This window comes from Myodes glareolus, chromosome 6 (genome assembly GCF_982192425.1).
Source record: "Myodes glareolus chromosome 6, mMyoGla1.1, whole genome shotgun sequence".
Taxonomy (NCBI): domain Eukaryota; kingdom Metazoa; phylum Chordata; class Mammalia; order Rodentia; family Cricetidae; genus Myodes; species Myodes glareolus.
In genome coordinates this window covers 29930475-29954232 of record NC_142031.1, presented here as the reverse complement: position 1 = coordinate 29954232, position 23758 = coordinate 29930475, and the positions used below count along the sequence as shown (strand labels likewise).

Genomic DNA, 23758 nt, shown 5'->3' with positions numbered 1-23758 from the left:
AATAATATACATGCCTTTGCAAGAAGAAACACTCAGCTATAATATAGTCTTACAGGTATAGCAACCATGAGCAAATGACATGGATTCATAAGTAGGTTAAAAATAAAAATTACAAACAAATGAAAGGGCTGGTGAGACAGCTCAGCTGGTAAGGGTGCTTGCGTGGGAGCCTGATGACCCGAGCCAAACTCCCAGCTCACATAAGAGCTGGGAAAGAGCTGATTCCCAATACCTGCCCTCTTACTTTTAGGCATAAGACATCATGTACACAAACACATACACACTAAAGAAATATAAAAAATAAAAATTTAAAACTAAATAGAGTAAAAAGAAAACGGTAAATATATATGTCATTACTATATTGGTTATTTTTCTCAAGAAACTGTGACAAAATGCTCGGAAGAAACAGCTGACGTGAGGAGAGGTTCACTTTGACTTGTAGTTTTGAGGTTCCTCCATCGTGGTAGGAAGGGCAAAGGTGATGGGCCTGGTGGGTAGTGGAAGCATCATGTGTCAAGCGTTAACTCCTCACATCTTGGTCAACCAGGAAGCCGACAGCCTTGGCCAGAGAGCCATGTATACATTACCTTCAATGCCTGTGCCCAGAGAGTCACTTTTGCTAACTAAGCCATAGTTCCTAAGGTTCCACAGCTGTTCCAGACAGTGCCACATCCTGTGGACCTGGTTTTTAAAGCCATGAGCCTGTGAAGAATGTTTCTGAGTCAGGTCCCAATGACTGTGTTTGCTAACTGTATGCACCCAGCTTTTTGAATGTAGTCAAATGGAGTATTTTGATGAGCAACCAAAGTCTTCTTGAAAGAACAAATAAACAAACAAAATGAACAGTAAGTGTGAGAGCCAAAGCTACATTTTAAGCTTTAATTACTATGCCTAAGAGATCAATGAAACAAAAATGCCTCTGATTTGCAAACTCCTCGCCCAAGGACAGAAAGTTTCTGGAATGCTGGAGGCTACTGTTTATGGGAGATAACAAGTCACAAGTTTTCACTCCCCTAAACAAGTTTGTTTGACCCATCTGCACCAGACATACTCGATCACACACGGGTAGGAAATATGTCAGGATGTATACTTGCTGCTGGTTGGATGTAGGTAGGAAGTATGAGGTATGCATACATTGTTGTGCCCAGATTACGACCCCCAGAGAGAGACCACCAGAGAGGCCCAGACTGAAATAAGCACGGTTTAATCAGCATAATACAAACATGTTAGGAACCCCTGTCTACTGACCCCGTTACAGCGAGGTAGAGAGAGGAGTGGTATCTCCTCTGTGGGGTATTAAAGGCATGACTACAAAGAGGCTTTTTGAAGCTGCTTTGGCACAGGTGTAAGGACTTTTGCTCCCTCCCATCCTGCTAAGTCTGTTTTCTTCTTGTTCTTAGAGCAAGGCCACTGCTTCTGGGTCAGGCCATCTTCATCAGCCTGTACCAGGTGGCTGGCTGGGCTGAGCTAAGTGACCTTGTGCTCGGAATCTCCCTGGTAGGAGAGGGGAAGGCCACTATCTTCCTGGGAAAACATTTTACTAGGAAATTTCGTCTCGCCCCCTTGAGAATAAGGGGTGAGGGCCCCACAACATTAGTATGTATGCTTGTCACTGATTGGACCTCATGGAAAATGCTGTGAATTGTAGGTTTTGCTTTCTTAACATGACTCAGTATGGACTTGGCCAGAACCCATCCACCTGGCCAGTATTTAATTAAAGCTTGCTTCAAATTTGGCTTTAAACTGTGGTGATCTGACTCTTGATCAGTGGAACTGATGTTAGCTGCTATTGGGGAGAGGTGTGCTACTAATGTTATGACCTCCAAAGGTCGCAGCATGGATTCTGATGCTTATGGGAACAACTGCAAACTCTTATCACAACTCTGAGAGACCGACTCACCATCTGGGTTTATTATTTCTAGCTTGCCGAGACCCATTCAATGTCAATGTGAAAAGAGCACTCACCCCAAAGGAAATACAGCTTTGGAGCCAAATGAGCGGCCATGGCCCATAAACAGATTTCTGCCTTCTCAGATAACATGGTCAATGTAGAAAATTTTTAGAAGTTTTTATAGTCACAGAAAAATGAAAGCCATAAGCCAACGCATTTTAAAAATACATTGGTAGAAACGTTAAGAGTACAGAGTGCAGTGGAGAAATCTCAGCCATAGGCTTCAGATGCTCTCTGGAGCATCCTTAAACCCTTTGATTGGCAGAAGTACTGCCTGCAGCATTCCGTAAAAACTCTCTCCATCTCACTGAAGTGCTAACCGGCCTCTGCCGACACAGCTTCTTTCCAGGGACTCTTATTCACACACTGAACAGATCTTCCTTCCTTACTCAATCAGCTGGAATACGTTCTTGTTTCTGGAAATCTCTCTGGTGTACTCAAATATGGCTCTCAGGCGTTTAAACCTGTTCATCCGATGGGTTGAAACAACAGAAGTCCTCTAATTCCTCCCAGAATTCAACTCTCAACTCCCGTAAGATCCCAACAAGCAGGAGTTTCGATTCTCTAAATCCTGTGCCTTGAGACCATCATTTGATTCTCCTTATTTCTGCGCACATCATTAACGCTTAATTTCTTAGTCTATCCAGTTCTGTCTGTTCTGGGCGGAATGTGCAGGTCTTCTCCCGGACCCCAGGCGTAAGAAAATGCGACAACGTCTGAGACATTACTCTTGTCCCAATAAGCAGACTGCTTTGGCTCAACCAACCGTGGTCCTGAGTGTGGACCGGTGCAGCACCGGCCGGAACTCTCACAACCACGCATGCGCAACCCGAGGCGGGTGCTTGCGCAGGCGCTGGAGACCGAGCCCGGAGACGCGCGCGAACCGTACGTGTATTATGGCTCTCAGGCCTCAGAGGACTTTCAGGCGGCGGCAGGTCGAGTCCAGCGACAGCGACAGCGACGGCGCGGAGGAGCGGCCTGCAGAGGAGCCGGGGGAGCCGAGCCGGCCGTCTGCGGGCGGAAGAGGAGAGAGAGCAGAGCCTCAGCGCAGGGCCCGTGGCACCCGGGGCCGAGGTCGGGTGTGGGCGAGCTCCAGGCGCAGCCCCGGAACTGCTTCCCGCGGGGACCGCGGCGCAGGTGACCGAGGGGCGGGAAGGGGTCTGATCTGCAGGGCTCCAGCTCCAGAGGCCTCTGTGGGTCTTTGGGCTGTCGGAATGCTTCTGTAGACTTTGGTAGCACGTCGCAGTTGGCGTACTCCGGCGACCCACACCGACTAGTGAACCCAAATCTTCAAAGAGGAGTCGAACTACTGATGCTCTTAAAAGTAGCTAAGAGTTAGATGTGCCATTTGGAAATTTCTTAGTAGTTTTCTAAGAACACCTGACAATTCATTTAAAGAATAAGGGACAGGGTTTGGAACATTATTTTTGAAATCAGTTCTCTGCTCTAACAACAAAAAGTAGGTAAAAATAATGTAAAACGCGATATTTATTGTGACTGAGATTGATGACACTATGGACTGTTCCATTCGTGTCATCGAATACAAAGTCACTTGAGGACTAGAAAGGCAGATTGGAGCGCTGGCTGCTCTTCTAAAGGATCTGAGTTCGGTGTCCAGTAGCCACATGGACTCTCACAATGGTCTGTAACTCTAGGAAGTTGGAAGCCCTCTTTGACCTTGTCAGACAGCAGACACACACATCCATACATGCAGACAGAACACTCACACTTCATCAGTCCCGAAGCCCTGGCTTTTCTCCTATTTTTAGCCCCATTAAAGAATATGAGTGATTTTTCATATATGCCCACTTGTCAGTGGAAGTTGGGCATGTTTAATGGTGTTGAAGATGATTTGAGATACCTTGAGCTCTTTACACAGATCTAATTTATTTTCATGGTGGGAACCCATAATATCCTCCAGCCATTTTCCAATAGAACATACAGCAAAACACATAGGTATTTACTAATGTCTCTGTTGTACAATAAACTTATTGTTCTAAACTTATTCTTGTAAAGTTTTGTAACCTTTGCCAACATATCCCCACATTAGTTCATATTAACCACCATTCTCCTCTGTCTCTGTGACTTCCTCGGGTTGTTTAGATTCCATGTTACTGTGTACTTGCCTTGTTTGTCCTTGTGTGCTGAGCTTATTTCACTTAAAGTCTTCAAGGTTCAACCTCTTAGTGATTTTTTAAGTCACTGTGAGGGCCCTTTGTTCATCTAATGTTTCAGTGATCTTTTTATTTATAACAAGGTATGTCAGTCCACCATGAGTAAGAGCACTGAGCCCCCGAAGCACCATCTCTTCCCTTCTAGACTAGTGCTTCTCAAACTTCTTTTGCCTTTGGACTTTCTTTGTAACTCTTTGAGCTTTTGTTTCCATGGGTTATTTTGATTTTGTTACCACTCTTCTAAAGAAGTCATTTACTCAGTTCAATACTTAATAAAATTCACTATATTTATTGCCTCATCAACAAATGTAAGCAAAACTGCTTTTTTTCCTCTCCTGGTTAATGGTGGTTGTTCGCTGTCTGACCCATATGCTGGGAACCAAACTCGAGTCTTCTGCAAGGACAGTATGTGTTCTTGACCTCTGGCCCACCTCTCAGCCTCCCTTTAAAGCGTTTATTTGCTCCGGTCTTTTTTGGAGCTCCATGTAGTTGAACTAAGAGGAAATCTTATGAATTATATATGTTTATTTTGGCTATTGATTCAAATATTTTGACTTTCTTGCTTCTGCAGGTATCCTCTTAGAGTCCAAAACAGTTGATCTCTCAGCGGATGAAGGGGAAGGAGCACATTCCTCTTCGGAAAGTGAGGAGGATTCAGCGGATGAAGGAGAAGGAGCACATCCCTCGTCGGAAAGTGAGGAGGATTCAACGGATGAAGGTGAAGGAGCACATCCCTCGTCGGAAAGTGAGGGTGATCAGAGTCCATCCTCTAACCGCCCTAGCTCTCGGAAAGAGAAAGAAGTTTCACCCACAGGTTGGTAATTTTTATAATTTTATATAACTAACTTAACTAACTTCCTTTTTCAAGACAGGGTCTCACTTTGTACCCCAGGCTGGCCTGGAATTCATTCTGTAGCTTAAGCCAGCCTCAAACTCACTATCTGCCTCCTGAGACTATGATGTATCGCCAAGCCCAGCTCTAATATCAGTACTTTATACACCAGTAATTCTTATTGTTGATGAAACAGTAAAACGTATAGAGCAAATGGGTCATTATTTATAGCATGATATGCCCAAGATCAGACAGGGCTCAGACCCAGGAAGTCTCCTCCACAGTATGTCCTTACCTAGGGCTCTTTGCAGTCTCATAACTTGAGGCCGATAAGAGTTTGTCTGTGAGAATGTTGTCAATGCCAGTAGCATGTCTCAAACCTGAAGGAGAACATTATAATATATGTAGGAAACTTATAATGACAATATAGTATGTGTGAGAAACTCATAATGCCTTTTTTTTTTTTTTAGAAAGAATGGTCATTAAAAACTTTGAGATATTACTTACTTTTGTTGTGGCATTGTACTGGCAAAGTTGAGAAGTTATCATGGACCTTTCCTTAGGGCCCAGGAAGTCAGAAATGTTCATCCAGATCTTTAAATGTAATTCGGGTGTTCGTAGCTTGTTTTCTGCCGTATAGACTCTTTCCAGTCTAGTGGCACTTAAGACACCTGCGAGAGAAGTAGTGCGGCTCCCGGCACCCATGTTGGGCTGCCTGCAGCCACTCGTCACTCCAGCTCTACGGTGTCTCATGTATCCGGCCTCCTCGGGTACCAGCCTTCATGTGTGCAAATACACATGCACAATTAAAAATGATACATAGTTCTTGGTAAGCAAATGCAGTCTGAGGTAGATTCCAGATGCAGCACCGTCCAATAGAATTTTTGTTACGATGGAAAAATTCTGTACCTTCACCATCTAGTACAGTAGCCACTGGCCACAATTAGCTATTGAGCTCTTAAGATGTGGATACTGTAACTAAGCAGCTGAATTTTTAATCTAATTAAATGGATATAGTGCTACTGCAGTCAGCAGTGCTTCTGTGTGTAAACAGTGTGAGGAAATGGTTCTGAAGTGTTGGCAAGGGGCCAGTCTGGGATAATGTGTAGGATAGTTTCTGATCAGAGAGAGCAGAGTTGTATAGTTCCCCAGGGGGAGAGGGTGGTCAGTTCCCTTCAGAGTGCAGGACAGCTCCACAGTAAAGAATTGTCCCTCCTCCACATACCCCGTTACAAACGCGGCTGTGCTGTCTAGAGAAGATGGTAAGGCTGGATCTGATGGCACATGCCTGTCATCCCAGCACAAAGCCTCGCATGTACAATGAATGCTTTCGTTATGTGTTCAGATGATAGGCCTAGAGAATTAGCCAGTGATAGACCATTTGCCCTGAGATGTTCTCTGGCAGAGATTCTTCTTACCAAAAAAGATCAGATTGTTAGATGATTATCTGGTAGATGGTGCATATGCAAACGTGAGCTATCAGAGCAAAACGCAGAGGTGACTGTATCCGTTCTGCCCCCATCTGACATCTGCTGTGTGGGAGCCATGGAGGTTTGGAGGAACGGGACAGGAAATATAGTTTCCCTTCCCTCATCTTTCACTTAGAACTTGGGAGAGGCCTGCACTCAGTGACACCAGCATCTCAGCAGTGAGCCCCATGCCTGGGATGTAGTGTCTGAGCCCACCAGCTCATGCAGGTGACCCACTTGCAAGTCATGTCTGTCTCCAGTACACTTAAGTATTGGAGCCGAATGTGTTAGTCTCCTCCACATTCCAGTTCCTCAGAGGCTGTACAAACAGACCGTGCTCAACTCCAGGACCATAGGTTACTACTAAGCTCCCCAAATATTCCTCATATGTTCCCAGGGCTGAGCCAGGTGTTCTCTCCTGTGATCTGAAACTTTAGTCTGCTTTAGATGCTAATAACTGCTCTTCTCAGTTTCAGAGACATACTGGCTTATCTTCACATACACCACCGTTACATCATCATCTAGATTAGGAAAGGTCCAGAGCTTTGGCAGGTTGCTCCTAAGCAACAATTTTCCTTTTCAGTATTCATTTAGTTAAAGAATTCAGCAACAGTTACTTGATTTACGCTTCATTCTGTTCTGTTCTGATTTTTTGTTTGTTTGTTTGTTTTGTTTTTTTCTTTTTTGAGACATGGTTTTGCAGTGTAGCACTGGCCGAAAGCCGTTATGATGCCCAGGCTGGCCTTGAACTCTCTGCAGTCTTTTTTTCCTCGGATACCCAACCCTGGGATTGTTAGCATGTGGCCCATTGCCACACATGTTTTATTATGATTGTGTTATCTGTTAAATCCTGTAAGAGAATATAGGCACACCTGTCCCTTTACCTCCCGATAATCTTTAAATACTAGATTATTTAAATAATCCAGCTGGATGGAGTGACACCTCTTTGTAATTCCAGAGGATCACAAGTTCCAGGCCAATTTGTCCTACGTGAGAGCCTGTCTCAAAGAGAAATAAATAACTGGGCTGGTGAGATGGCATCTGGGGTTAAAGATGCTTGGCACCAAGCCTAAGGACATGAGTTTGATACCTGGCACCCGGGTGATAGAAGGAGAGAACTGACTCCCACAAGTTTTCCTGACATCTACTTGTGTGCTTCTATTCCCAATAAAATCAATAATGTAACTAGATTCTTTGAAAGGAAAAACAAAGTGAGTACAAATTGCCTATTAAAAAGCAAATAATTTGATAGCCTGATTGAATTAAGACATGATTTTTATTTATGTGCGTGTACATATGTGCAAGTCCATGCCCACAGAGTCCACAAGAGGGCGTCAGATCCTTTATAGATCACAACCTGCTCAAGTGAGCACTGGGAACCAAGCTGGTTCTGGGGAAGAGCATCAAGCATTTTTAACTGCTGAGCCTCTCCTCTTCTCTTCCTCTTCCTTACATTTATTTACTTATTTATTCTCTCTGTCTCAGACTCTCTCACTGTGCGGACATGCATGCACATACTCATGAGCGTATACAGATCAGAGGATGGCTTCCGTCAATCTTTTCTCTTTTCCCCCCATGAAAGTCCCAGGAATCAAACTCAGGACGTCAGGCTTGGCAGGCTTAAGCCGTCTTTCCGGCCCCGTGGTTGTCCTACTGTCAGTGGTTGCCGTGTGCTGTTTCCTGATTGACTCTGCACATTTTATTTTCCTGAGGACTGCTGTCACTGAGCCTGTTGTATGGTGACTGAGACTTCTGAAGTCTCGACTTTTCCTCTTGTGTTTTAAGCATTAGAGCATTTGCATTTATGTTTTCTATTTGCCTGATACATGTCTTGTATTCCCAGAAAGTTGAGGTCAGGGTTGAGGTATAGCTGAGTTGGTAGAGTAAATGCCCAGCACATATGAAACTCTGGATTTGAATCCTCGGCATCACAAAAACTAGTCATGGTGGTCTGTGCCTGGAATCCCAGCATTGGGAATGTGAAGAAGGCAGGAGGTTTGAAGTCATTCTTGCTTACGCAGTGGCTGCCTGGGCCTCATGGGACTTAAATCTCTATTGTTTTCAGGTGCTTGAAGTGGTAGGAATTTCTCCCATCTTATTTATGGTGGTATTTTCTTAAGAAAGCATTTTTTATGAACTATAAAGGTAAATTTTATGCACGAAGAAACCTTAGTTCCTAAATTATAAGAATTCATGTTAGTGAATATGTGCTATACTATAGAAATAAAACAAACAAAAAAATAAAGTTGCACTAAAGGTATCATTTAGGGGCTGGAGAGATGGCCTAGCAGTTAAGAGCCCTGGCTGCCCTTCCAGAGGACCTGAATTCAATTCCCAACACCCACATAAGTAGCTTACAGCTAGCTGCTTTTAACTCCAGTTCCGGGACATCTTATTCGCCCTTCTGCCTCCATGGCTACCAGGTACACACATGTGCACAAACATGCATGCAGGTAAAACATCCATATATATAAAATAAGTAAATCTCTAAAGCAAAACAAAAATGCCTTTAAAAACAAAAGCTGTCATTTAATTAGGTACATTTATCTGGTGAAAAGAATTTATTTTTTTTATGTTTAACTTCTCTCGTTTCTTACATGTGGGTCTCACTGCAAAACCTTGATAAGAAAGTAGAAGGCACAAGGGAATGGTGCCAGTGTATTTTCTATAGTGCTAGATTAAATTCATTTCTCTGATATGCATTTTATTTCTAGTATATTAATTTTCTTCTTTTACTGACTAGATGTTGAACCATTTATTAGAGTCACATGAAGCTATCTAAATGGTGGAAAATTTAGGAACATGGTTCCTTTTTTTTGCCTTGAATGCAAGGAGCATGCACTCTGTAGGTTTGGTTCTCATTGTCGTCTTCATCTGTTTCAGTTAAGATCCCTGATGCAGCTTTTATCCGGGAAGCCCGCAGAAAACGTGAGTTGGCCAGGACCCCGGGTGACTATATTTCACTGGACGTAAACCATCCCTCCGCCACTTCTGACAGTAAGAAGGGCAGTGAGTACGACCCGGAGAGCGATCCTGATGACTGTGAAAAGAGAATACTGTTTACCCCAAAGCCTCAAACACTCAGACAAAGAATGGCTGAAGAAACATGTATGTATTTAGTTTATTTACCGGCATTTTCATTACAATAGTGAAATTTGTTTGTTTATGACCCTGTTTCTATCATTTCTCAAAAAAAGTGCTCTTGGAAATGGGGATGCAGCTCAGTTGGCAGTCTTTATAGTGTGCGTGAAGCCTTGGTTAGAGCCCTAGTTACACAGTTATGATGGCGCTTTCCTCTAATCCTAGCACCTCTCTTACCCTCCCCAAAAACAGTAGCACCAAGCTGAATCCCCAGTCCATAGTATCATGGTTTTTAAATGATCTGATTCTGTCATATCATTCAGCGTTCCCTCAGGGTGTGTGCTGTTTACTATTGCTGGGCTGTTCGCATTTCTCATTTGTAACATGCCTCAGCACACTTTTCCACAGAATAAAGCTGGTCCCTTGTACCCAGAAATTCTGTTTGTGTCTGAGACAGCGTCTCGTGTAGCCAGGCTAGTCTCAGACTTAGCATGTAGCTAAAGATGACCTTGAATTTCTGCTTCTCTTATCCCTACTTTCCATATACCAGGATTGTATAGGTCTGTGCCACCACCACATGAGACTTACAAGGTCCTAGGGATTGAATTCAGGGCTTCATGCATGCTAGGCAAGCACTCTTCCAACTATGCTGCGTCCTAGGCTCCCAGAAACTATTTTTTAAATGTTAATTCTTAGGTATGAATTAAGTATCTTTTTCTTTTGAAAAATATATTTAATTTTTATTGTTTTTTGCTTATTTTATGTGTGTGAGCTCACACATGTGTTGATGTGAGTGCTTGTGTGGTCATGTGGAGGTCAGAGTGCACATGTGGATGTCAAGAGGATAAATTGCAGTAGTGTTTCTCTTCCATCATGTGTTCTGGGTCCCAGGATGGAACTCAGGTCATTGAGCCTGATGTCAGACACCTTTAACCATTGGGCCATCTTGCTAGCCCCATTTGTTTATTCTGTGTTGTGTGTGAGAGTATGGGCACACATACGTCACAGTATAACTCTGGAGGTCAGAGGACAACTTGTAGGAAGTTGGTTGATTCTTCAGGGTTGTCAGGATTGATGGCAAATGTACTTGCTAAGACGTCTATCTCAGTGGTCCAAATTAATGAGAAAACCAAACTTTCATTCTCCCCAGCCCTTTCATATGGGAACGTGGCTGGTGTTGAGCATGCTGGCCCTGGACCCAGTAGTTGCGTTTCAGTTCCCGTAGGGAGACAGCACTCCAGCTGGTTATTTAGCCCTGAGAATGGTGAGCTAACGCTAACGTGTGTCTCTGGTGTATAGCAATCAGAGATGAAGCAAGCGAAGAGAGTCCGGAAGATGAAAATCAGGACATTTGGGAACAACAGCAAATGAAGAAAGCAGTCAAGATCATGCAGGTAACTGTTTCTATGTCTGTGCTATCTGTTAGCATCCTGAGGGTGCTGTAGCAAATCACCACAAACCTGGTGACTTTATTTTTACTTTTAAAATCGTCATGGGGGAGCACTCAAGCCACAGTGCATGTGTGAAATCAGGACAGCTTTGTAGAGTTGGTTCTGTCTTTCCAGTGGTGTGAATTGTGGAGATCAAGCTCAGGGCTCCATGCACAGCTTTTCTGCTGAGTCATCATGCTTTCTCTCACAACATGTGCTGTGAGTTGTCAGGACTGCGTGAGAACTGGTTTTCCCAATTGTGGGTGCTCTGGGTGACTCTAGGACTACTGTGCCCCCCCCATTTCCCTCCCCCCCGCCTCTGCCTCCACGTGCCTTCTTGACATCTTTGCTCTGTGTGTCTTAGGAAGACAGTTGTGTTTGCATTTAGGATCACCCAGAAAATCAGTTTATTCTCATCTGGATCCTTCCTTAGCTATAACCATGAAGACTCTTCACCACGTGGGACAAGTCTAAGTCCTGAGTGAGCTCTGTGGGTAGATCTTGGGGAGGACCATCATTTAACCCACTATAAGAGCTCTGTGCTATTAACACTAAAATGTATAGGTCAAACCATGTTCATTTTGGAATTTTAAACTAGAGAACTTACTAACAGATTGTTTTTTATAATTATGACTTTTTTTTTTTCTTCCTCACTTTTGGTAAAGCCCGTGAATCAAAAGAACTTCCAAATAGCACTTTGAGAAGGAATATGCTCAGTTCTTACTGTGCAGCTCAGGCTTACTGATTCCCTTGTGTTTGCTGCTTTTCCTTTTAAAGACTAATTGTTACCGTGGTAAATACCAGAGGTTTTAGAGCATTCGTACAGAGTACTTCATAGCACAGCAGTTGTCATGGTCATCCTAACCAAAATAATCAACTTTATTTATAAAGTACTTAAGTCTAGAGAGTTTAATGAGATTTGTGCCCTAACAGCTTAATAACTCTCAGAAAAAGAGAATACAGATAAATTGAAGAAATGTTGGGTAAGATGGCTCAGCAGGTAAAATGTTTACCGAACAAGTCTGGTGACTTAAGATGGCTCCCTGGAACTCAATGTGGAAAGAGAGAATCAACTCCACAAAGTTGTCCTATGACTAGACATTCGATGGCATGTGTGTGCCCGTATATACACAGAGACACAATAATTTCATTAAGTAACCACGCTGCATAGTAATGAGAAGTGCCAGTAAGCAGTGTTGTTCTGTAGTAGTCCCTGCTTCACTTCCTGCTTATAGGCTCCTGCCTGGCTTTTCCTTGATGTGGAGCTGCTGTTTGGCACTGTAAGATGAAACCAGCCTTTTCCTCCCCAAGTTGCTTCTGGTCAGTGTTTTATCCCAGCAACTGAGAAGCAGATAAGGACACCCCTTTCCTGCCTCATCATAACTCAGTTTGGTGTCTAACATTGGTGAGAGTTAAGCATCCTTCCTTGTGGTGAACATTTTAGGTAGCGTTATTTACAGTGCAAATTTATCTTTCCTTTTTGCAAATAAGAATCTGAATATTTGGTTATTTTCATCTTCATGTGTACAATTGTGGGCTACTTCTTGAATACTTTTAACCAAGAGAGATAAACAGTCTTTGCTGCTTGTGTTTTACTACTTTCTAAAGGAAACATGTCCCAGTTTCTCTCAACACTGTTAGGAAATGTTTCACCTCAGTCTTGCCAGCTTTGGGAGCAGATTTAGTGGGAGAATCTCTGGCTTATTTCATTTGCATTGTTACCCAGTACGTATGTAACTGATGGCCCTGTCGGGGGTCTGCCACTGTGTTCGATGCCTGCGCCTGTTGTAACAGCTCACACTGACTTTAGTTTACACTAACAAAAACCCCCAATCCGAATATGGGCTGATTGGCACTTCTTCCAGAATCTCCAGAAGATAATTCATACCTTGACCCTTGCAGGTGCTGTTGGCATTCTTTAGCATGTGGCTGCATTTCTCTCTTTATCTTCACTCTGCCTCTTTCATGAGGACCCGTGTTGCTGTAGGCCCTTTGTGCATAATCAGATTAGTCCCCACTCAGAATCCATCTCAGGTTTTCACCATAGAAGGTTGCATTGACATTACTGGGAATGGAGTTGTGGGGTTTCCTTAGCATACAGCATCCAGTTACAGGGAAATGCAATCTGCTTGAGGCAGCTGAGGAAATCTTTAGGAATGTGCCACAGGTCTCGGTGGAGTCCCGAGGTGACACAGAGGAATATGTCAGGTGGTCACTTTTGTAAGAGTGAGTAAATGGGGAGAGGGGTGGAAAAATCCTGAAGACCACTTCCTTATTGAAAGATATGTGTGATGTAAGGAGTTTGACCAGAAGGAATGGCAAGACTGGGACCATTTGGGATCTGCAGGTTAAGACTGAAGTGGAAGAAGCTTGGTAACACCTGAAGGGAGCTGTGATGCTTGATGGAAAATAGAAACAGTGGCTTAAGTTTCCGGTTTGTGTCTTGTTCCTTGTCTGAAATAGTGGACTTTGAGAATTGGCTTTACTTGGCGAGTAGTGGTGAGCTGTGGTTGCCATAGAGACTGATTGGAAGGGCCATAAGATAACTCTTTTAGGAATGCATTCTCTACAGGTTCCAAATTCCAAACAGCCATGGCTTTACTTAACTCCTGTTTCTTCAAGAATTCCATGATGTCCCAAGAATGCATCAGAACATCTATAAAATTAGCTTTGAAATTTTAGGAACTAACTTTCATGGAAATCCAAACTTTAAAATGTGTTTTGTACGTATAAATTTAATAGACAGTCTAGAACTGTAGCTCAGTGGCAGTGCACTTGCCTAGCATACATCAGCCCTAAGTTCAGTCCTCAGTACTGCCAAGGCGGGGGTGGATTGTGGTGGGAGGCTGGGGTTGCTTGGTTTGGGTTTTGTTTCTTTGAGACAGGGTCTCCCTATGTAGCGCTGGCTGCCCTGGGACTCGCTATGTGGGTGAGGCTGGCACCACAGCTCCTGGCTGCAAAAAAAATAAATAAATAAAAAGCACTCATATATTCTAAAATTGATGAAGGATTTCTTTAAAAATATTTTATTGTGACCATGATATTATAAAGACATGGGAACCTTATTTAGTCTCTTTTGTGTGGTAAATAAAATTTTTTTTTAAATTAACTCTTCATATCTTTTAGGGACAAAACATAGACCTTTCCTACAACAGTGGGTCTCAAACACTGAAGAAGTTTGATACTTCTGTTTCATTTGCACCAGTAAACTTGGAAACTATAAAGAAACAATTAAATAATAGGTGAGTAATGTTTGTTTTGTAATCTGTTTGTCCTCAGTGATTAGTAGTAATAAAGCACTCTATTCTTTTAATTATTAAACATTCACATTGAACGGGTTTATAGGAAAAGGTCTCATTTTACAATATAAATAGCAGATTTTCTTGTTAAGTCTTAATGACAAATATTCCTTACACGATTAAAACCAGTAATTGCAATTTTTTAAAAACTTAATATGATGACTAAAGGCATTTTTCTACACTGCTGGATTTCATTGCGTGTGTGCGTGTGTGTGTGTGTGTGTGTGTGTGTGTGTGTGTGGTCTTTAGAGATGTGCTCTAGGTTTGTAGCCCAGCTGGCCTTGAACTCCTGTCCTCTGACCTCCTCCTCAGAAGGAACCCCATGTGCTTCCACGGTGTACCATCACGTTCATCTTCTATAGTAAATAGTTCCTGTTTGTTCCCATAGTTAATTTATTTATTCGTCTTTTCTGAGTCTCATCCTTCGGTTGCTATAGTAGTGAACATGTCTCTTTGTTTTGTTGCATTTTGTGAGGCAGGATCTTACTCTGCAGCCCAGGCCAGCCTCACACTGTGCAGCTCTGGCTGCCTTTGAATAATGACTCTTCTACCTTGGCCTCCCTAGTGCTGGGACTATAGGTGTGTGACTGCATCTGGCTTTTTGTGTGTGTGCATGTGCTTTTTCTTAAAATACATTAACAGAAAATTTACCATGGCCAAGAGCTTATTTTTATGACTCTTGGTACAGTGCCTTCCAGAAACACAATCTTTTTTACACTGTGGGCATTGATAATTACCCTGAGCCGATAGTGCTAACCTTATGACTTACACTTTGTTAAAATAATGGCATGTCCTGCCAAAGGCTATTGGTTCTGAGTACTTTATTACAGAATGTACTCAGAATCCAGTGTCTGCTGGTACCTGTTTATGAGAGAGTAGATGTGATGGTCAGGGTTTGATTAGCCCATGTGACAGTATGGCATAAGGGGTGCATTTGTTTCTGCTGCCCTTTAGAGAATATCCTCATTTATTTTCAAAGTGTATAGTGCACATATGCATAGCACATGTGTGAAGTCAGAGCACAGCTTTGAGGGGTCAATTCTCTCCTTCAATCTTTACATGGGGTTTGGAGATTGAACTCAGGGCATCAGGCTTTTTCTGCATTACCCCCAAGTGACTAGCTCAAGATGTTTTTTTTTCTTGCCTGAGAATAGGTTCAGATTTTCCTTTTCTAATATCTACACGTAAGCTTTAAAGTAACTCAGTTCCTTAATCACATTGCAGTATCTGTCAACAGTAGCTGCTTGCTTAAAAATATTTTTATAGAAAGGACACTTTGTAATATTATGAAATAAATATTTTAAATCTTCAAACATACCAGCACTTAGTGTCTTAATTCTGTGGGGTTGGCAGGCTCCAGACCACTGTGTGTTGGTAAATGAAGTTTTACTAGAACACAGCTCTGCTTGAATGTTTAGTACTGCCTGTGGGTACTTGGGTGACACAGCACAGAGCTGAGTAGTGGCAAGAGCAGTTATGTAGCTCTAAAAGCTGAGATAGTTACTGTCTGACCTGCTACAAAATAAGCTTGCCAACTTCTAAACAGATTCAAGATTATTTCTGAAGTACATTCATTATCATTTACTGGAGTTTTGATTAGTCTTCCTTAGTTAGAATAAAAACAGAATTAAAGCTCCTACATCTCCTGCATATAAACCAGAGACCATCTGGTGTTTCTTGAGGGATTGCATCTGAGAGACTTGTCTTGAGTGATAGAATGAGAGGCAGTGGGTCACTGGTGTAGACTAATGTCTCAGATACTCTGAGTAAATGCCACTTTTAACTTTATTATGGTCTGTTTTTCAAGTAGGCTTTTTATTTTAAAAGGAAACTGTGTTCTAGTGCTTTTTAATAAGTCAGCACAAAATGACACACACTGAGAAGAAAACTGGCTTCCTTACGGAGATTTGCCACCAGTTTGTTTCATTTTCTTCTAGAAATCGCCTCGTGTGTATCTTATAGAAGTACATGGTATTTTTATATTGCCCCGTTTTTTTTATTTAAAAAAAAAGCCAAGCCAATATATACCCTGATGTATGGCTATCTTTTTAAACATAATATATGCTTAGAAAGTCTATCACTTTAATGTTCTACTTAAAATAATTCATTCATGATTTTTGCTGCCTGTTACTGTTTTTACACCTCACTGGTGTGGGGGGAGGAGAAGAGGGAGGGTGGATGAGGAGTTCGGGGTCATCCTTTTGATACCTAGTGAATTTTAGGCTAGCTTGGGTTAAAGAGACCCAGTTTCAAGAAATAATTAAATGGAGAAATTAGTCCTGTGGTCAGCGTCTGTCCCTGAGTCCCTGTAGGTATCCTTTTGTGCCTTTTTCTTTGAGATCAGCAGTTGTCCTCGCCCTAGCTTGACACACCTAAACCAGGTTTCTGTGGGAATCATTGTCCCTAGCTGTGTTTGAAAACATCTTCATTAGCATACTGCTTAAAAGAAAAGATATGAAAAATGAAACTTTTATTTTATTTAGATTAACATTACTACAGGATACTTATCGCTCGCACCAGAGAGAATATGAAAAATATGAACAAGACATCAAGAGTTCAAAGACTGCAATCCAGAACCTGGAGAATGCACCAGATCAAAATCTAAACTACAAATTCTACAAAGGCATGAAAATTTATGTGGAAAATATAATTGATTGTCTAAATGAAAAGGTATATATAAATATTCTTAAAGTTAGAACCCTCCCTTATTGGTCAGTTAGCAGCGAAAAGACAGGCAGGGGAGATGGCTCCATGGGTAAAGGGGTTAAACAAACACAGGGACTGAGAACCCACGTAGAAGGGGTGTGGTGGGGTGGGATTTCAGCAGGCTCTTACTGAGTTCCAGGACGACAGTTACATGCTACCATACAGATCTTTAACAAGCTGTTCACATTCCCTTTAATGTTAGACTTGGGCTGTTAGTTGGTTTTGGGGTTTTGAGTTTTTTGTTTTCATTTGGTTTTTGGTTTTTTAGTTGCTATTGTAAAAAGTTACATAAAACTTTCGGTATACATTTTTTTTTTTCCGTGTCTTCTATGGAGACTGCAGTTTCCCTTTTCTCCTCCCAATCCCTCCCTCCACTTCCTCTCTCTTCCAGATCCACTCCTCCATTTATTTCCCTTCGGGAAAGGGCGGATCTCCCAGTGATATCAACCAAACATGGCATGGCATGTTGCAATAAGACTAGGGACATCTCTTCATATTAAGACTCAGTCATAACATTTCATCTAAGACATATTACTGGAAAAATTAATTGCTAGAGTGGTTAAAAAAAATGGATTTTGTAAAATATCTATTTTGATGGGGGGGTGGACCTTCATTTTCTTAGCTGGATTAATTTTGCTTATGAACAAGGTCCCAGTCTGAAGCTTAGGGTGACTTGGCTCACTTGTGGTGATCATCCTGCCTTAGCTTCCCCAGTTCTGGGCGTTCACATGTGTGAGCCACCATTCCCTGTGGAGATCTCTTTCTTATAAATTCTCTAAGTCCTTTGCTCTGTTCACATCTTGGTTCTTAGATTTTTTTTTCTCTTAGTTTTTAGAATTTATGGTTTCAAACATATTATATTTAATTTGTTTGGTTGTTTTTGCTTGCATGTATGTCTGTGCAGCTCATGCATTCAGTGTGTGGAGTCCAGAAAAGAGCATCAGATCCCCTGGTACTGGAATTTCAGGTGGTTGTGAGCTGCCATATGAGTACTACACATAGAACTGGGATCCTGGAAGAGTGGCCAGTGTTCTTGACCACTGAGCCATCTCTGCAGCCCAATTAAAAATTTTTAATTTTAAATAATTTTAAGATAGTTGTTCAATTAATCTAAAATTTACAGGGTTTATTTTGATACTTGTAGGTTTTAAAATTTCACATTAGATTTTTAAGTCTTTGACCTCACACATTGTATTTTGTGCATATTCAGTCCTGACATTGGAATCTCTACTACCTTTTTACAAGATAAGTTACTTATACCACTGAACTTCAAAAGAAAATAGATAGGGCTGGGCAGCGGTGGCACACACCTTTAATCCCAGCACTCAGGAGGCAGAGGCAGGCAGATCTCTGGGAGTTCAAGGCCTGCCTGATCTACAGAGCAAGGAGCGAGTTCCAGGACAGGCTCCAAAGCTACGGAGAAACCCTGCCTGGAAGAACCAAAAAAAAAAAAAAAAGAAGAAGAAGAAGAAAGAAAGAAAGAAAGAAAAAGAAAATGAATAAAGGAAGGAAGGAAAAGAAAAAAGACTTAAAAAATAAAAGTCTACTTTTCATATCATTCTATCTATGAAATAGTATCTGTCCTTTACATGTTAATTGTCAGTGATGCTTGCCTTCTGTGGTATTTTTTTAGTCTTAATTTTTTTCTTCATTTGTCTTTGGATTACACTTTTCACATCCTACCGACCTATATGGGGTTGCTGTAGCCGTCACCCTGGGAGCAGCTGCAGGACACTGGAGTGAAGTGACTGCTCTGAGGAAGTGGGATTCCAGTTTCATCTGGTTACAGATTTCCGTAGCAAAGCCCTCTGAGCTGTCCCTAGAAACTCTCTTCCATTTTACGAAGTTTATTCTGGTGCTGGGGCTCAAATGGGGGCCTTAGGCATGTTAGGCAGACCCTGTACCACTTAGCTGCATCCCAGCTTCTGTCCTCTCATTCCCCCCCTCCGTCCTTTACCTGTCCCATGCACATTCTCCTGGCACTGTCATTTGGTTCATAATCTGTGATACTTGCACTAATACTAGAGTTATTTATTCAAAAATTGGATGTATACATGTGATCATAATACCTTTTACTCTTTCTGTAATTCTTTATTGATAAACAGGGAAATGTCACTTTTGTGTTTCAGATTATCAGCATTGAGGAAGTAGAATCATCCACACACATGCTGCTTTTAAAACGATCAGAAGCACTTTTGAAACGCAGGCAAGATGAGCTAAAATGGGAATCATCCTATCTGCAACAGTTATCACGTTAGTAGTCCCTATGTTTTGTTATTGTCGCTAAGCTAGATTACCATCTGGAGAGTAAAAGTATCTTTAGTTCTCTATTTTTTTAAAAAAAGAAAAACTGCTATCCTAGTTAGGATTATATTGCTGTGATGAAACACCACAACCAAAAGCAAGTCAGGGAAGAAAGGGTTTATTTTCGTCACAGTTCCATGTAACAGTTCATCACCAAAAGCAGGAATCCTGTCTTGCTTCCATTGCTTGCTCCACCTGCTTTCTTATAGAACCCAGGACCACCAACCCAGTGGTGGCCCTCCCACTTCAATCACTAATTAAGAATATACCCTAAAGATTTCCTACAGCCAGATCTTATCAAGATGTTTTCTCAGTTGAGGCTCCCTCCTCTCTGATGACTCTTACCTTGTGTCAAGTTGACATAAAACTAGCCAGAAAAAGCTTTTTCTATATTTTCATACTGATCCTTCTCCGAAACCTGACATTACAAAGAGGAGTTTCAATATACCTTGTTTAAGGTTAAAAACTAAATATTAGAATTTCCAGTCCCTTAAGCATTTGAGACAGAGTTTAAGTATTTATTTTAGCTTAATTTATTTAACACATATTTATTTGTATGTGTGTGCGAGTATATATAAGTGCATCACGCGTATGCAGGACTGTTGAGAGGTTAAAAGGGTATGCAGTCCGTTGGGACTGGCACTACAGACAATTATGAGCCGCCATATGGGTGCTTGGAACTGAAAAAAAAAACAGTCAGTGCTCTTAACTGCTGAGCCATCTGCCCAGATCTCTTGACACCGTGTACTTATATGCCATTAAATGAGCAGAATGGTTGGAAAGGACTTTCCAGCTCTGTAGTTGAAGCCTGCGAAGACTGGTGGGTATCTGCAGAGTTGGTAAGGGGTGGCCATTCCACGTCCTCACACCACACTGCAGCCACAGTTGTGCCTTTAGCTTGAGGTGCTCTGGGAGTGAGATCCAAAGAACAGTAAAGTGACTGCCAGGCTCCCATATTTGGTCATTCGAAACAGTGGAACTTGCAGAATGAAGCAAGCCATACATAGTATAAGTAAGATGTTGGCCGGGTAAATATCTCTAGTATATGACTACAGAGGAAATTGGTGCAATTGCTAGAAAAGAAAAAAGAATGAGAAAAAAGAAATCTAAGTGGCACACACCAGCAAGATACATGTATTTAGGACAACAGGCTTGATGCCTGTTAACACTGATAAGTAATGGACATTTAAATTCATTGGTAATAAAATGTACATTTTGAGCACATTTCGTGTTATATATACACATAAATACACTTCATTTTACCTATAACCTCAGTGATTCACTGTTCTGAGACTGTAGTACAAAGCTGATTTTGTGAATTAACAGGCAAAGCTGAGACATCGGCAAATGGAAGCTTGGCCCTAGATGACAAGGATCAACGGATTCTGGAAGAGATTGAAGCACGAAGGTATCTGTACAAAGTGAAGTCTTAATACATTGAGCAAGCACCTTTCACTATTGCAGTAGAATTAACTTTGTGAGGTAATCACCCCACCTGACATGCCAAGTTTCATGATGTGAAACCACAGTTGAGCTCAGCTGGCCTCACTACTTTAGAGACAAACTGGGGCTCAGGCAGAACTAGTGAGGTGGCCTTTGTTAGGCGGATTGCTTTGAACTAGAAACCACTTCTAACTAGTTGCACTCTCTTTAAGAAGTCTTTCCATTCTGATAATGATCTGAGTTGCACAAGAACCAAAGAAGCTAAAGAAACAGAAAGTGTGTGACATAGTTAGATAAAATGGTGTCAGTATGGTGATGTGTCCATTAGAGAACAGTAACATTGTTTTTCAGTATTTTCTACAAGAACTGTTTGCTTTTGGTTTACTTTATTGCACAATGCAGGATGCAGAGAAGACAAGCAAGGCTGCTCGCTGGCAACTGTGATCATCAGGAAGGGACTTCTAGTGACGATGAGCTGTCTCCTGCAGAGATGACCAACTTCCAAAAACGCCAAGGTCAATTGCCAAGGTTCTAACCTATTTTGAAGTGTTAAAATAGTGAGGAAGACTTGTTATAGCTGCCTTTAGATCCATACTACTAAGATGGGAAAATTTAAGAAAAATGAAAACGTTTTTTGCATCAGACTTACTACTCCCGAGAAGGGTGATATGAGCACTCTGGCACCTGCCAGCTCTCTGCTGCCTCCTGGGTCACAGACAAGCATTTCGGCTGCATTTCTTTCCTCATCTGTTACCATTTATAATTTAAAACAACTAAATTTAGAAAAACCACCTTTAAAAAAAATCACTTTATTTTTTTTTTTAAAGCATCATGAAGCTACATTAAGTTAAATCCTCGAAAATAGGCATTTGCCAAGTTCCCAACTGTGAATCTCAGTGAACTCCACAGTGAGCCTGGAGCGTGCTTGGGGTTCTGTACTTTCATTATCAGTTACACTTTGCTTTTCCAGTTGTGTAGGAAAAGCTAGTAAAGGTGTAATGCTCCCGCTGGACAGACTAGGAAGACGCAGTGTGCCTGTGCAGCAGCAGTGCTGTCCCACACAGCCCTCGGAGGGTTCTCGTAGTGGTGTTGAGAGAGGTTGGCTCTTGAGTTGGGGGCAGGGCACTAATACTTGGGCTCCTCATCCTTTCAGCTACACTTTTATTTACCTCTCCACCTTATGTGCGCACACACAGGAAAAACTAAGTCAGAACTGAAAATAGAAAGCAAGTGGCTTTAGATTGACTCATGACTGTATGCCCTTTACCTGTATTTTTGTCCCCTAATACTAGCCTTTCTTGTTCTCCTTTCTACAGTGCTACACTGTACCTACACTTAATTTGTTTCCATGTAGACATGTATGCAGTGTAGGGTACCATCTGCCTAGGAGGGAGAATGTGAAGTGTTTTTCTTTCTGAGATTAGGTGACCTCTCTTAATGTTAGACATTCTAAGTCCATCTATTTTCCTGCTATTTTGTGATTTCATTTTTCTTTAGTACTGAATAGTATTCCATGTTAGATATGTCCCAAGTTCTCAACATCAGTTCATGGTGGACATCTTGGTTGTTCATTTCCTTTCTTGTAGAGCATCAATAAATGAGGGTTGTCTATGATAGGGTCTGTGGTTCTCTGGGTAAATAGCTTAATTTTTTGAGGAGTCTCCAAACTGATTGCCTTCATGGCTGTGTTAATTTTCACTCGCACTGGCTGAGGATAGGGTTCCTCTTCCCCCACATCTTCTCCAGCATTTACTCTTGGGTTTCCTGATGGCTTTTCTGACTAGAGTGAGACAGGCTCTCAGTAGTTGTAATCTGTGCTTCCCTGATCTTGAGTAGCTTTAAAATTGCTGTTGGCCATTTGTGTTTCTTTTGAAAACGTTCAGTTACTAGCTCACTTATTGATTGGCAGTTTTTTTTCCTTGGTTTTTAAACTCTGGTTCTTTGTGAATTTTGGGTTCTAACCTGTGCCTGAGTACAGTTGTTTAAGCTTTCTTCCCATTCTGTGACCTGCCTGTGCTCTGCTGATGGTGACCCGAGAAGGGCACAGTGCAGCTCAGAGGTTCTGGGCTTTGCTGTTCACGAGACTCAACGGAAAGGGGCTTTTTTTCTGGCCCGCCTCAGTTCAATATCATTTGCTTGTTTTGTTTAAATCAGTGGGTTTTATCTGCCTTAAGGAGAAGGTGGCTATGGTAACGATATGGGACGATAGCTGTATAACATTCTGGCCTGTAGAGAGGAACTCAGTACACAGCAGGCTTTATCAGTGTCAGTGTTATCACTTTGTTACAAGTGACTAAATAAATGTAATATCTGAAACTCATAATTAATTGTTGGCAGGAAAGTAGGCTTAAAATACATAACATAAAGAGACTTACTTTGTTTGCAGGTGACATTTTACAAGATTGTAAGAAAGTTTTTGAAGATGTGCATGATGATTTTTGTAACGTCCAGAATATTTTATTGAAATTTCAGCAGTGGCGAGAAAAGTTTCCTGATTCCTACTACGAAGCCTTCGTTGGTTTCTGTTTACCAAAGCTTTTAAGTCCCCTGATACGAGTTCAGCTGCTTGATTGGAATCCTCTTAAGGTATCAGTGCTTAAACTTGTGCCTGTGCTGGCCATGTCTGCTACTAATGTGTCCTGCCCATCAGGCTAACTATAAACACCACAACTTCAGCCTGGCCTGGTGACTTCGCAGGTAGCTACAAGGCTTATGACCTGAGTTCGGATTCTGGAACCCAGGTGATTGAAGGAGAGAATCAAATGCCACAAGTTGTTCTCTGTCTCTCACACGTGCCATTCCATAGCATACGTGCTGGTGTGCATGCACACATGTGCGCGCTCAAGCACACACACACAAGAATATGGATTCTAAGGCATAGTAGGACCAAACACCAGTAATGCAAACCTATTTTAAAGCTTTTATAATGTGCGAAAATTTCCCCAGAATGATGTTGTATTAAGTTTGGTAAATTTGACTTAAAAACCTGTTCCAAGGATTATGAAGTTGGAAGTGACAGACTGGAAAGAGTTGGTTAGCAGAACACATTGAGGAGAGGCATGAGAACGG

The 23758-nt window shown here is 41.8% G+C and overlaps 1 protein-coding gene across 2 annotated transcripts in view; it reads left to right on the top strand.

The window, feature by feature from the left end:
* The first annotated feature begins 2802 nt into the window (after window positions 1-2802).
* Gcfc2 (GC-rich sequence DNA-binding factor 2) overlaps window positions 2803-23758 on the top strand; it is a 38063-nt gene continuing 17107 nt past the window's right edge. The window contains exons 1-10 of one of the 2 annotated variants that reach the window (XM_087907120.1): window positions 2803-3088; window positions 4697-4939; window positions 9310-9534; window positions 10807-10901; window positions 14064-14179; window positions 16720-16906; window positions 19072-19195; window positions 20573-20654; window positions 21092-21204; window positions 23076-23275. In XM_087907120.1, coding sequence (XP_087763246.1) covers window positions 2848-3088; window positions 4697-4939; window positions 9310-9534; window positions 10807-10901; window positions 14064-14179; window positions 16720-16906; window positions 19072-19195; window positions 20573-20654; window positions 21092-21204; window positions 23076-23275 — 1626 coding nt within the window. In that variant the 5' untranslated portion in view covers window positions 2803-2847. The remainder of the gene's footprint in view (window positions 3089-4696; window positions 4940-9309; window positions 9535-10806; window positions 10902-14063; window positions 14180-16719; window positions 16907-19071; window positions 19196-20572; window positions 20655-21091; window positions 21205-23075; window positions 23276-23758) is intronic. The other variant, XM_048416438.3, reaches the window with a different exon arrangement.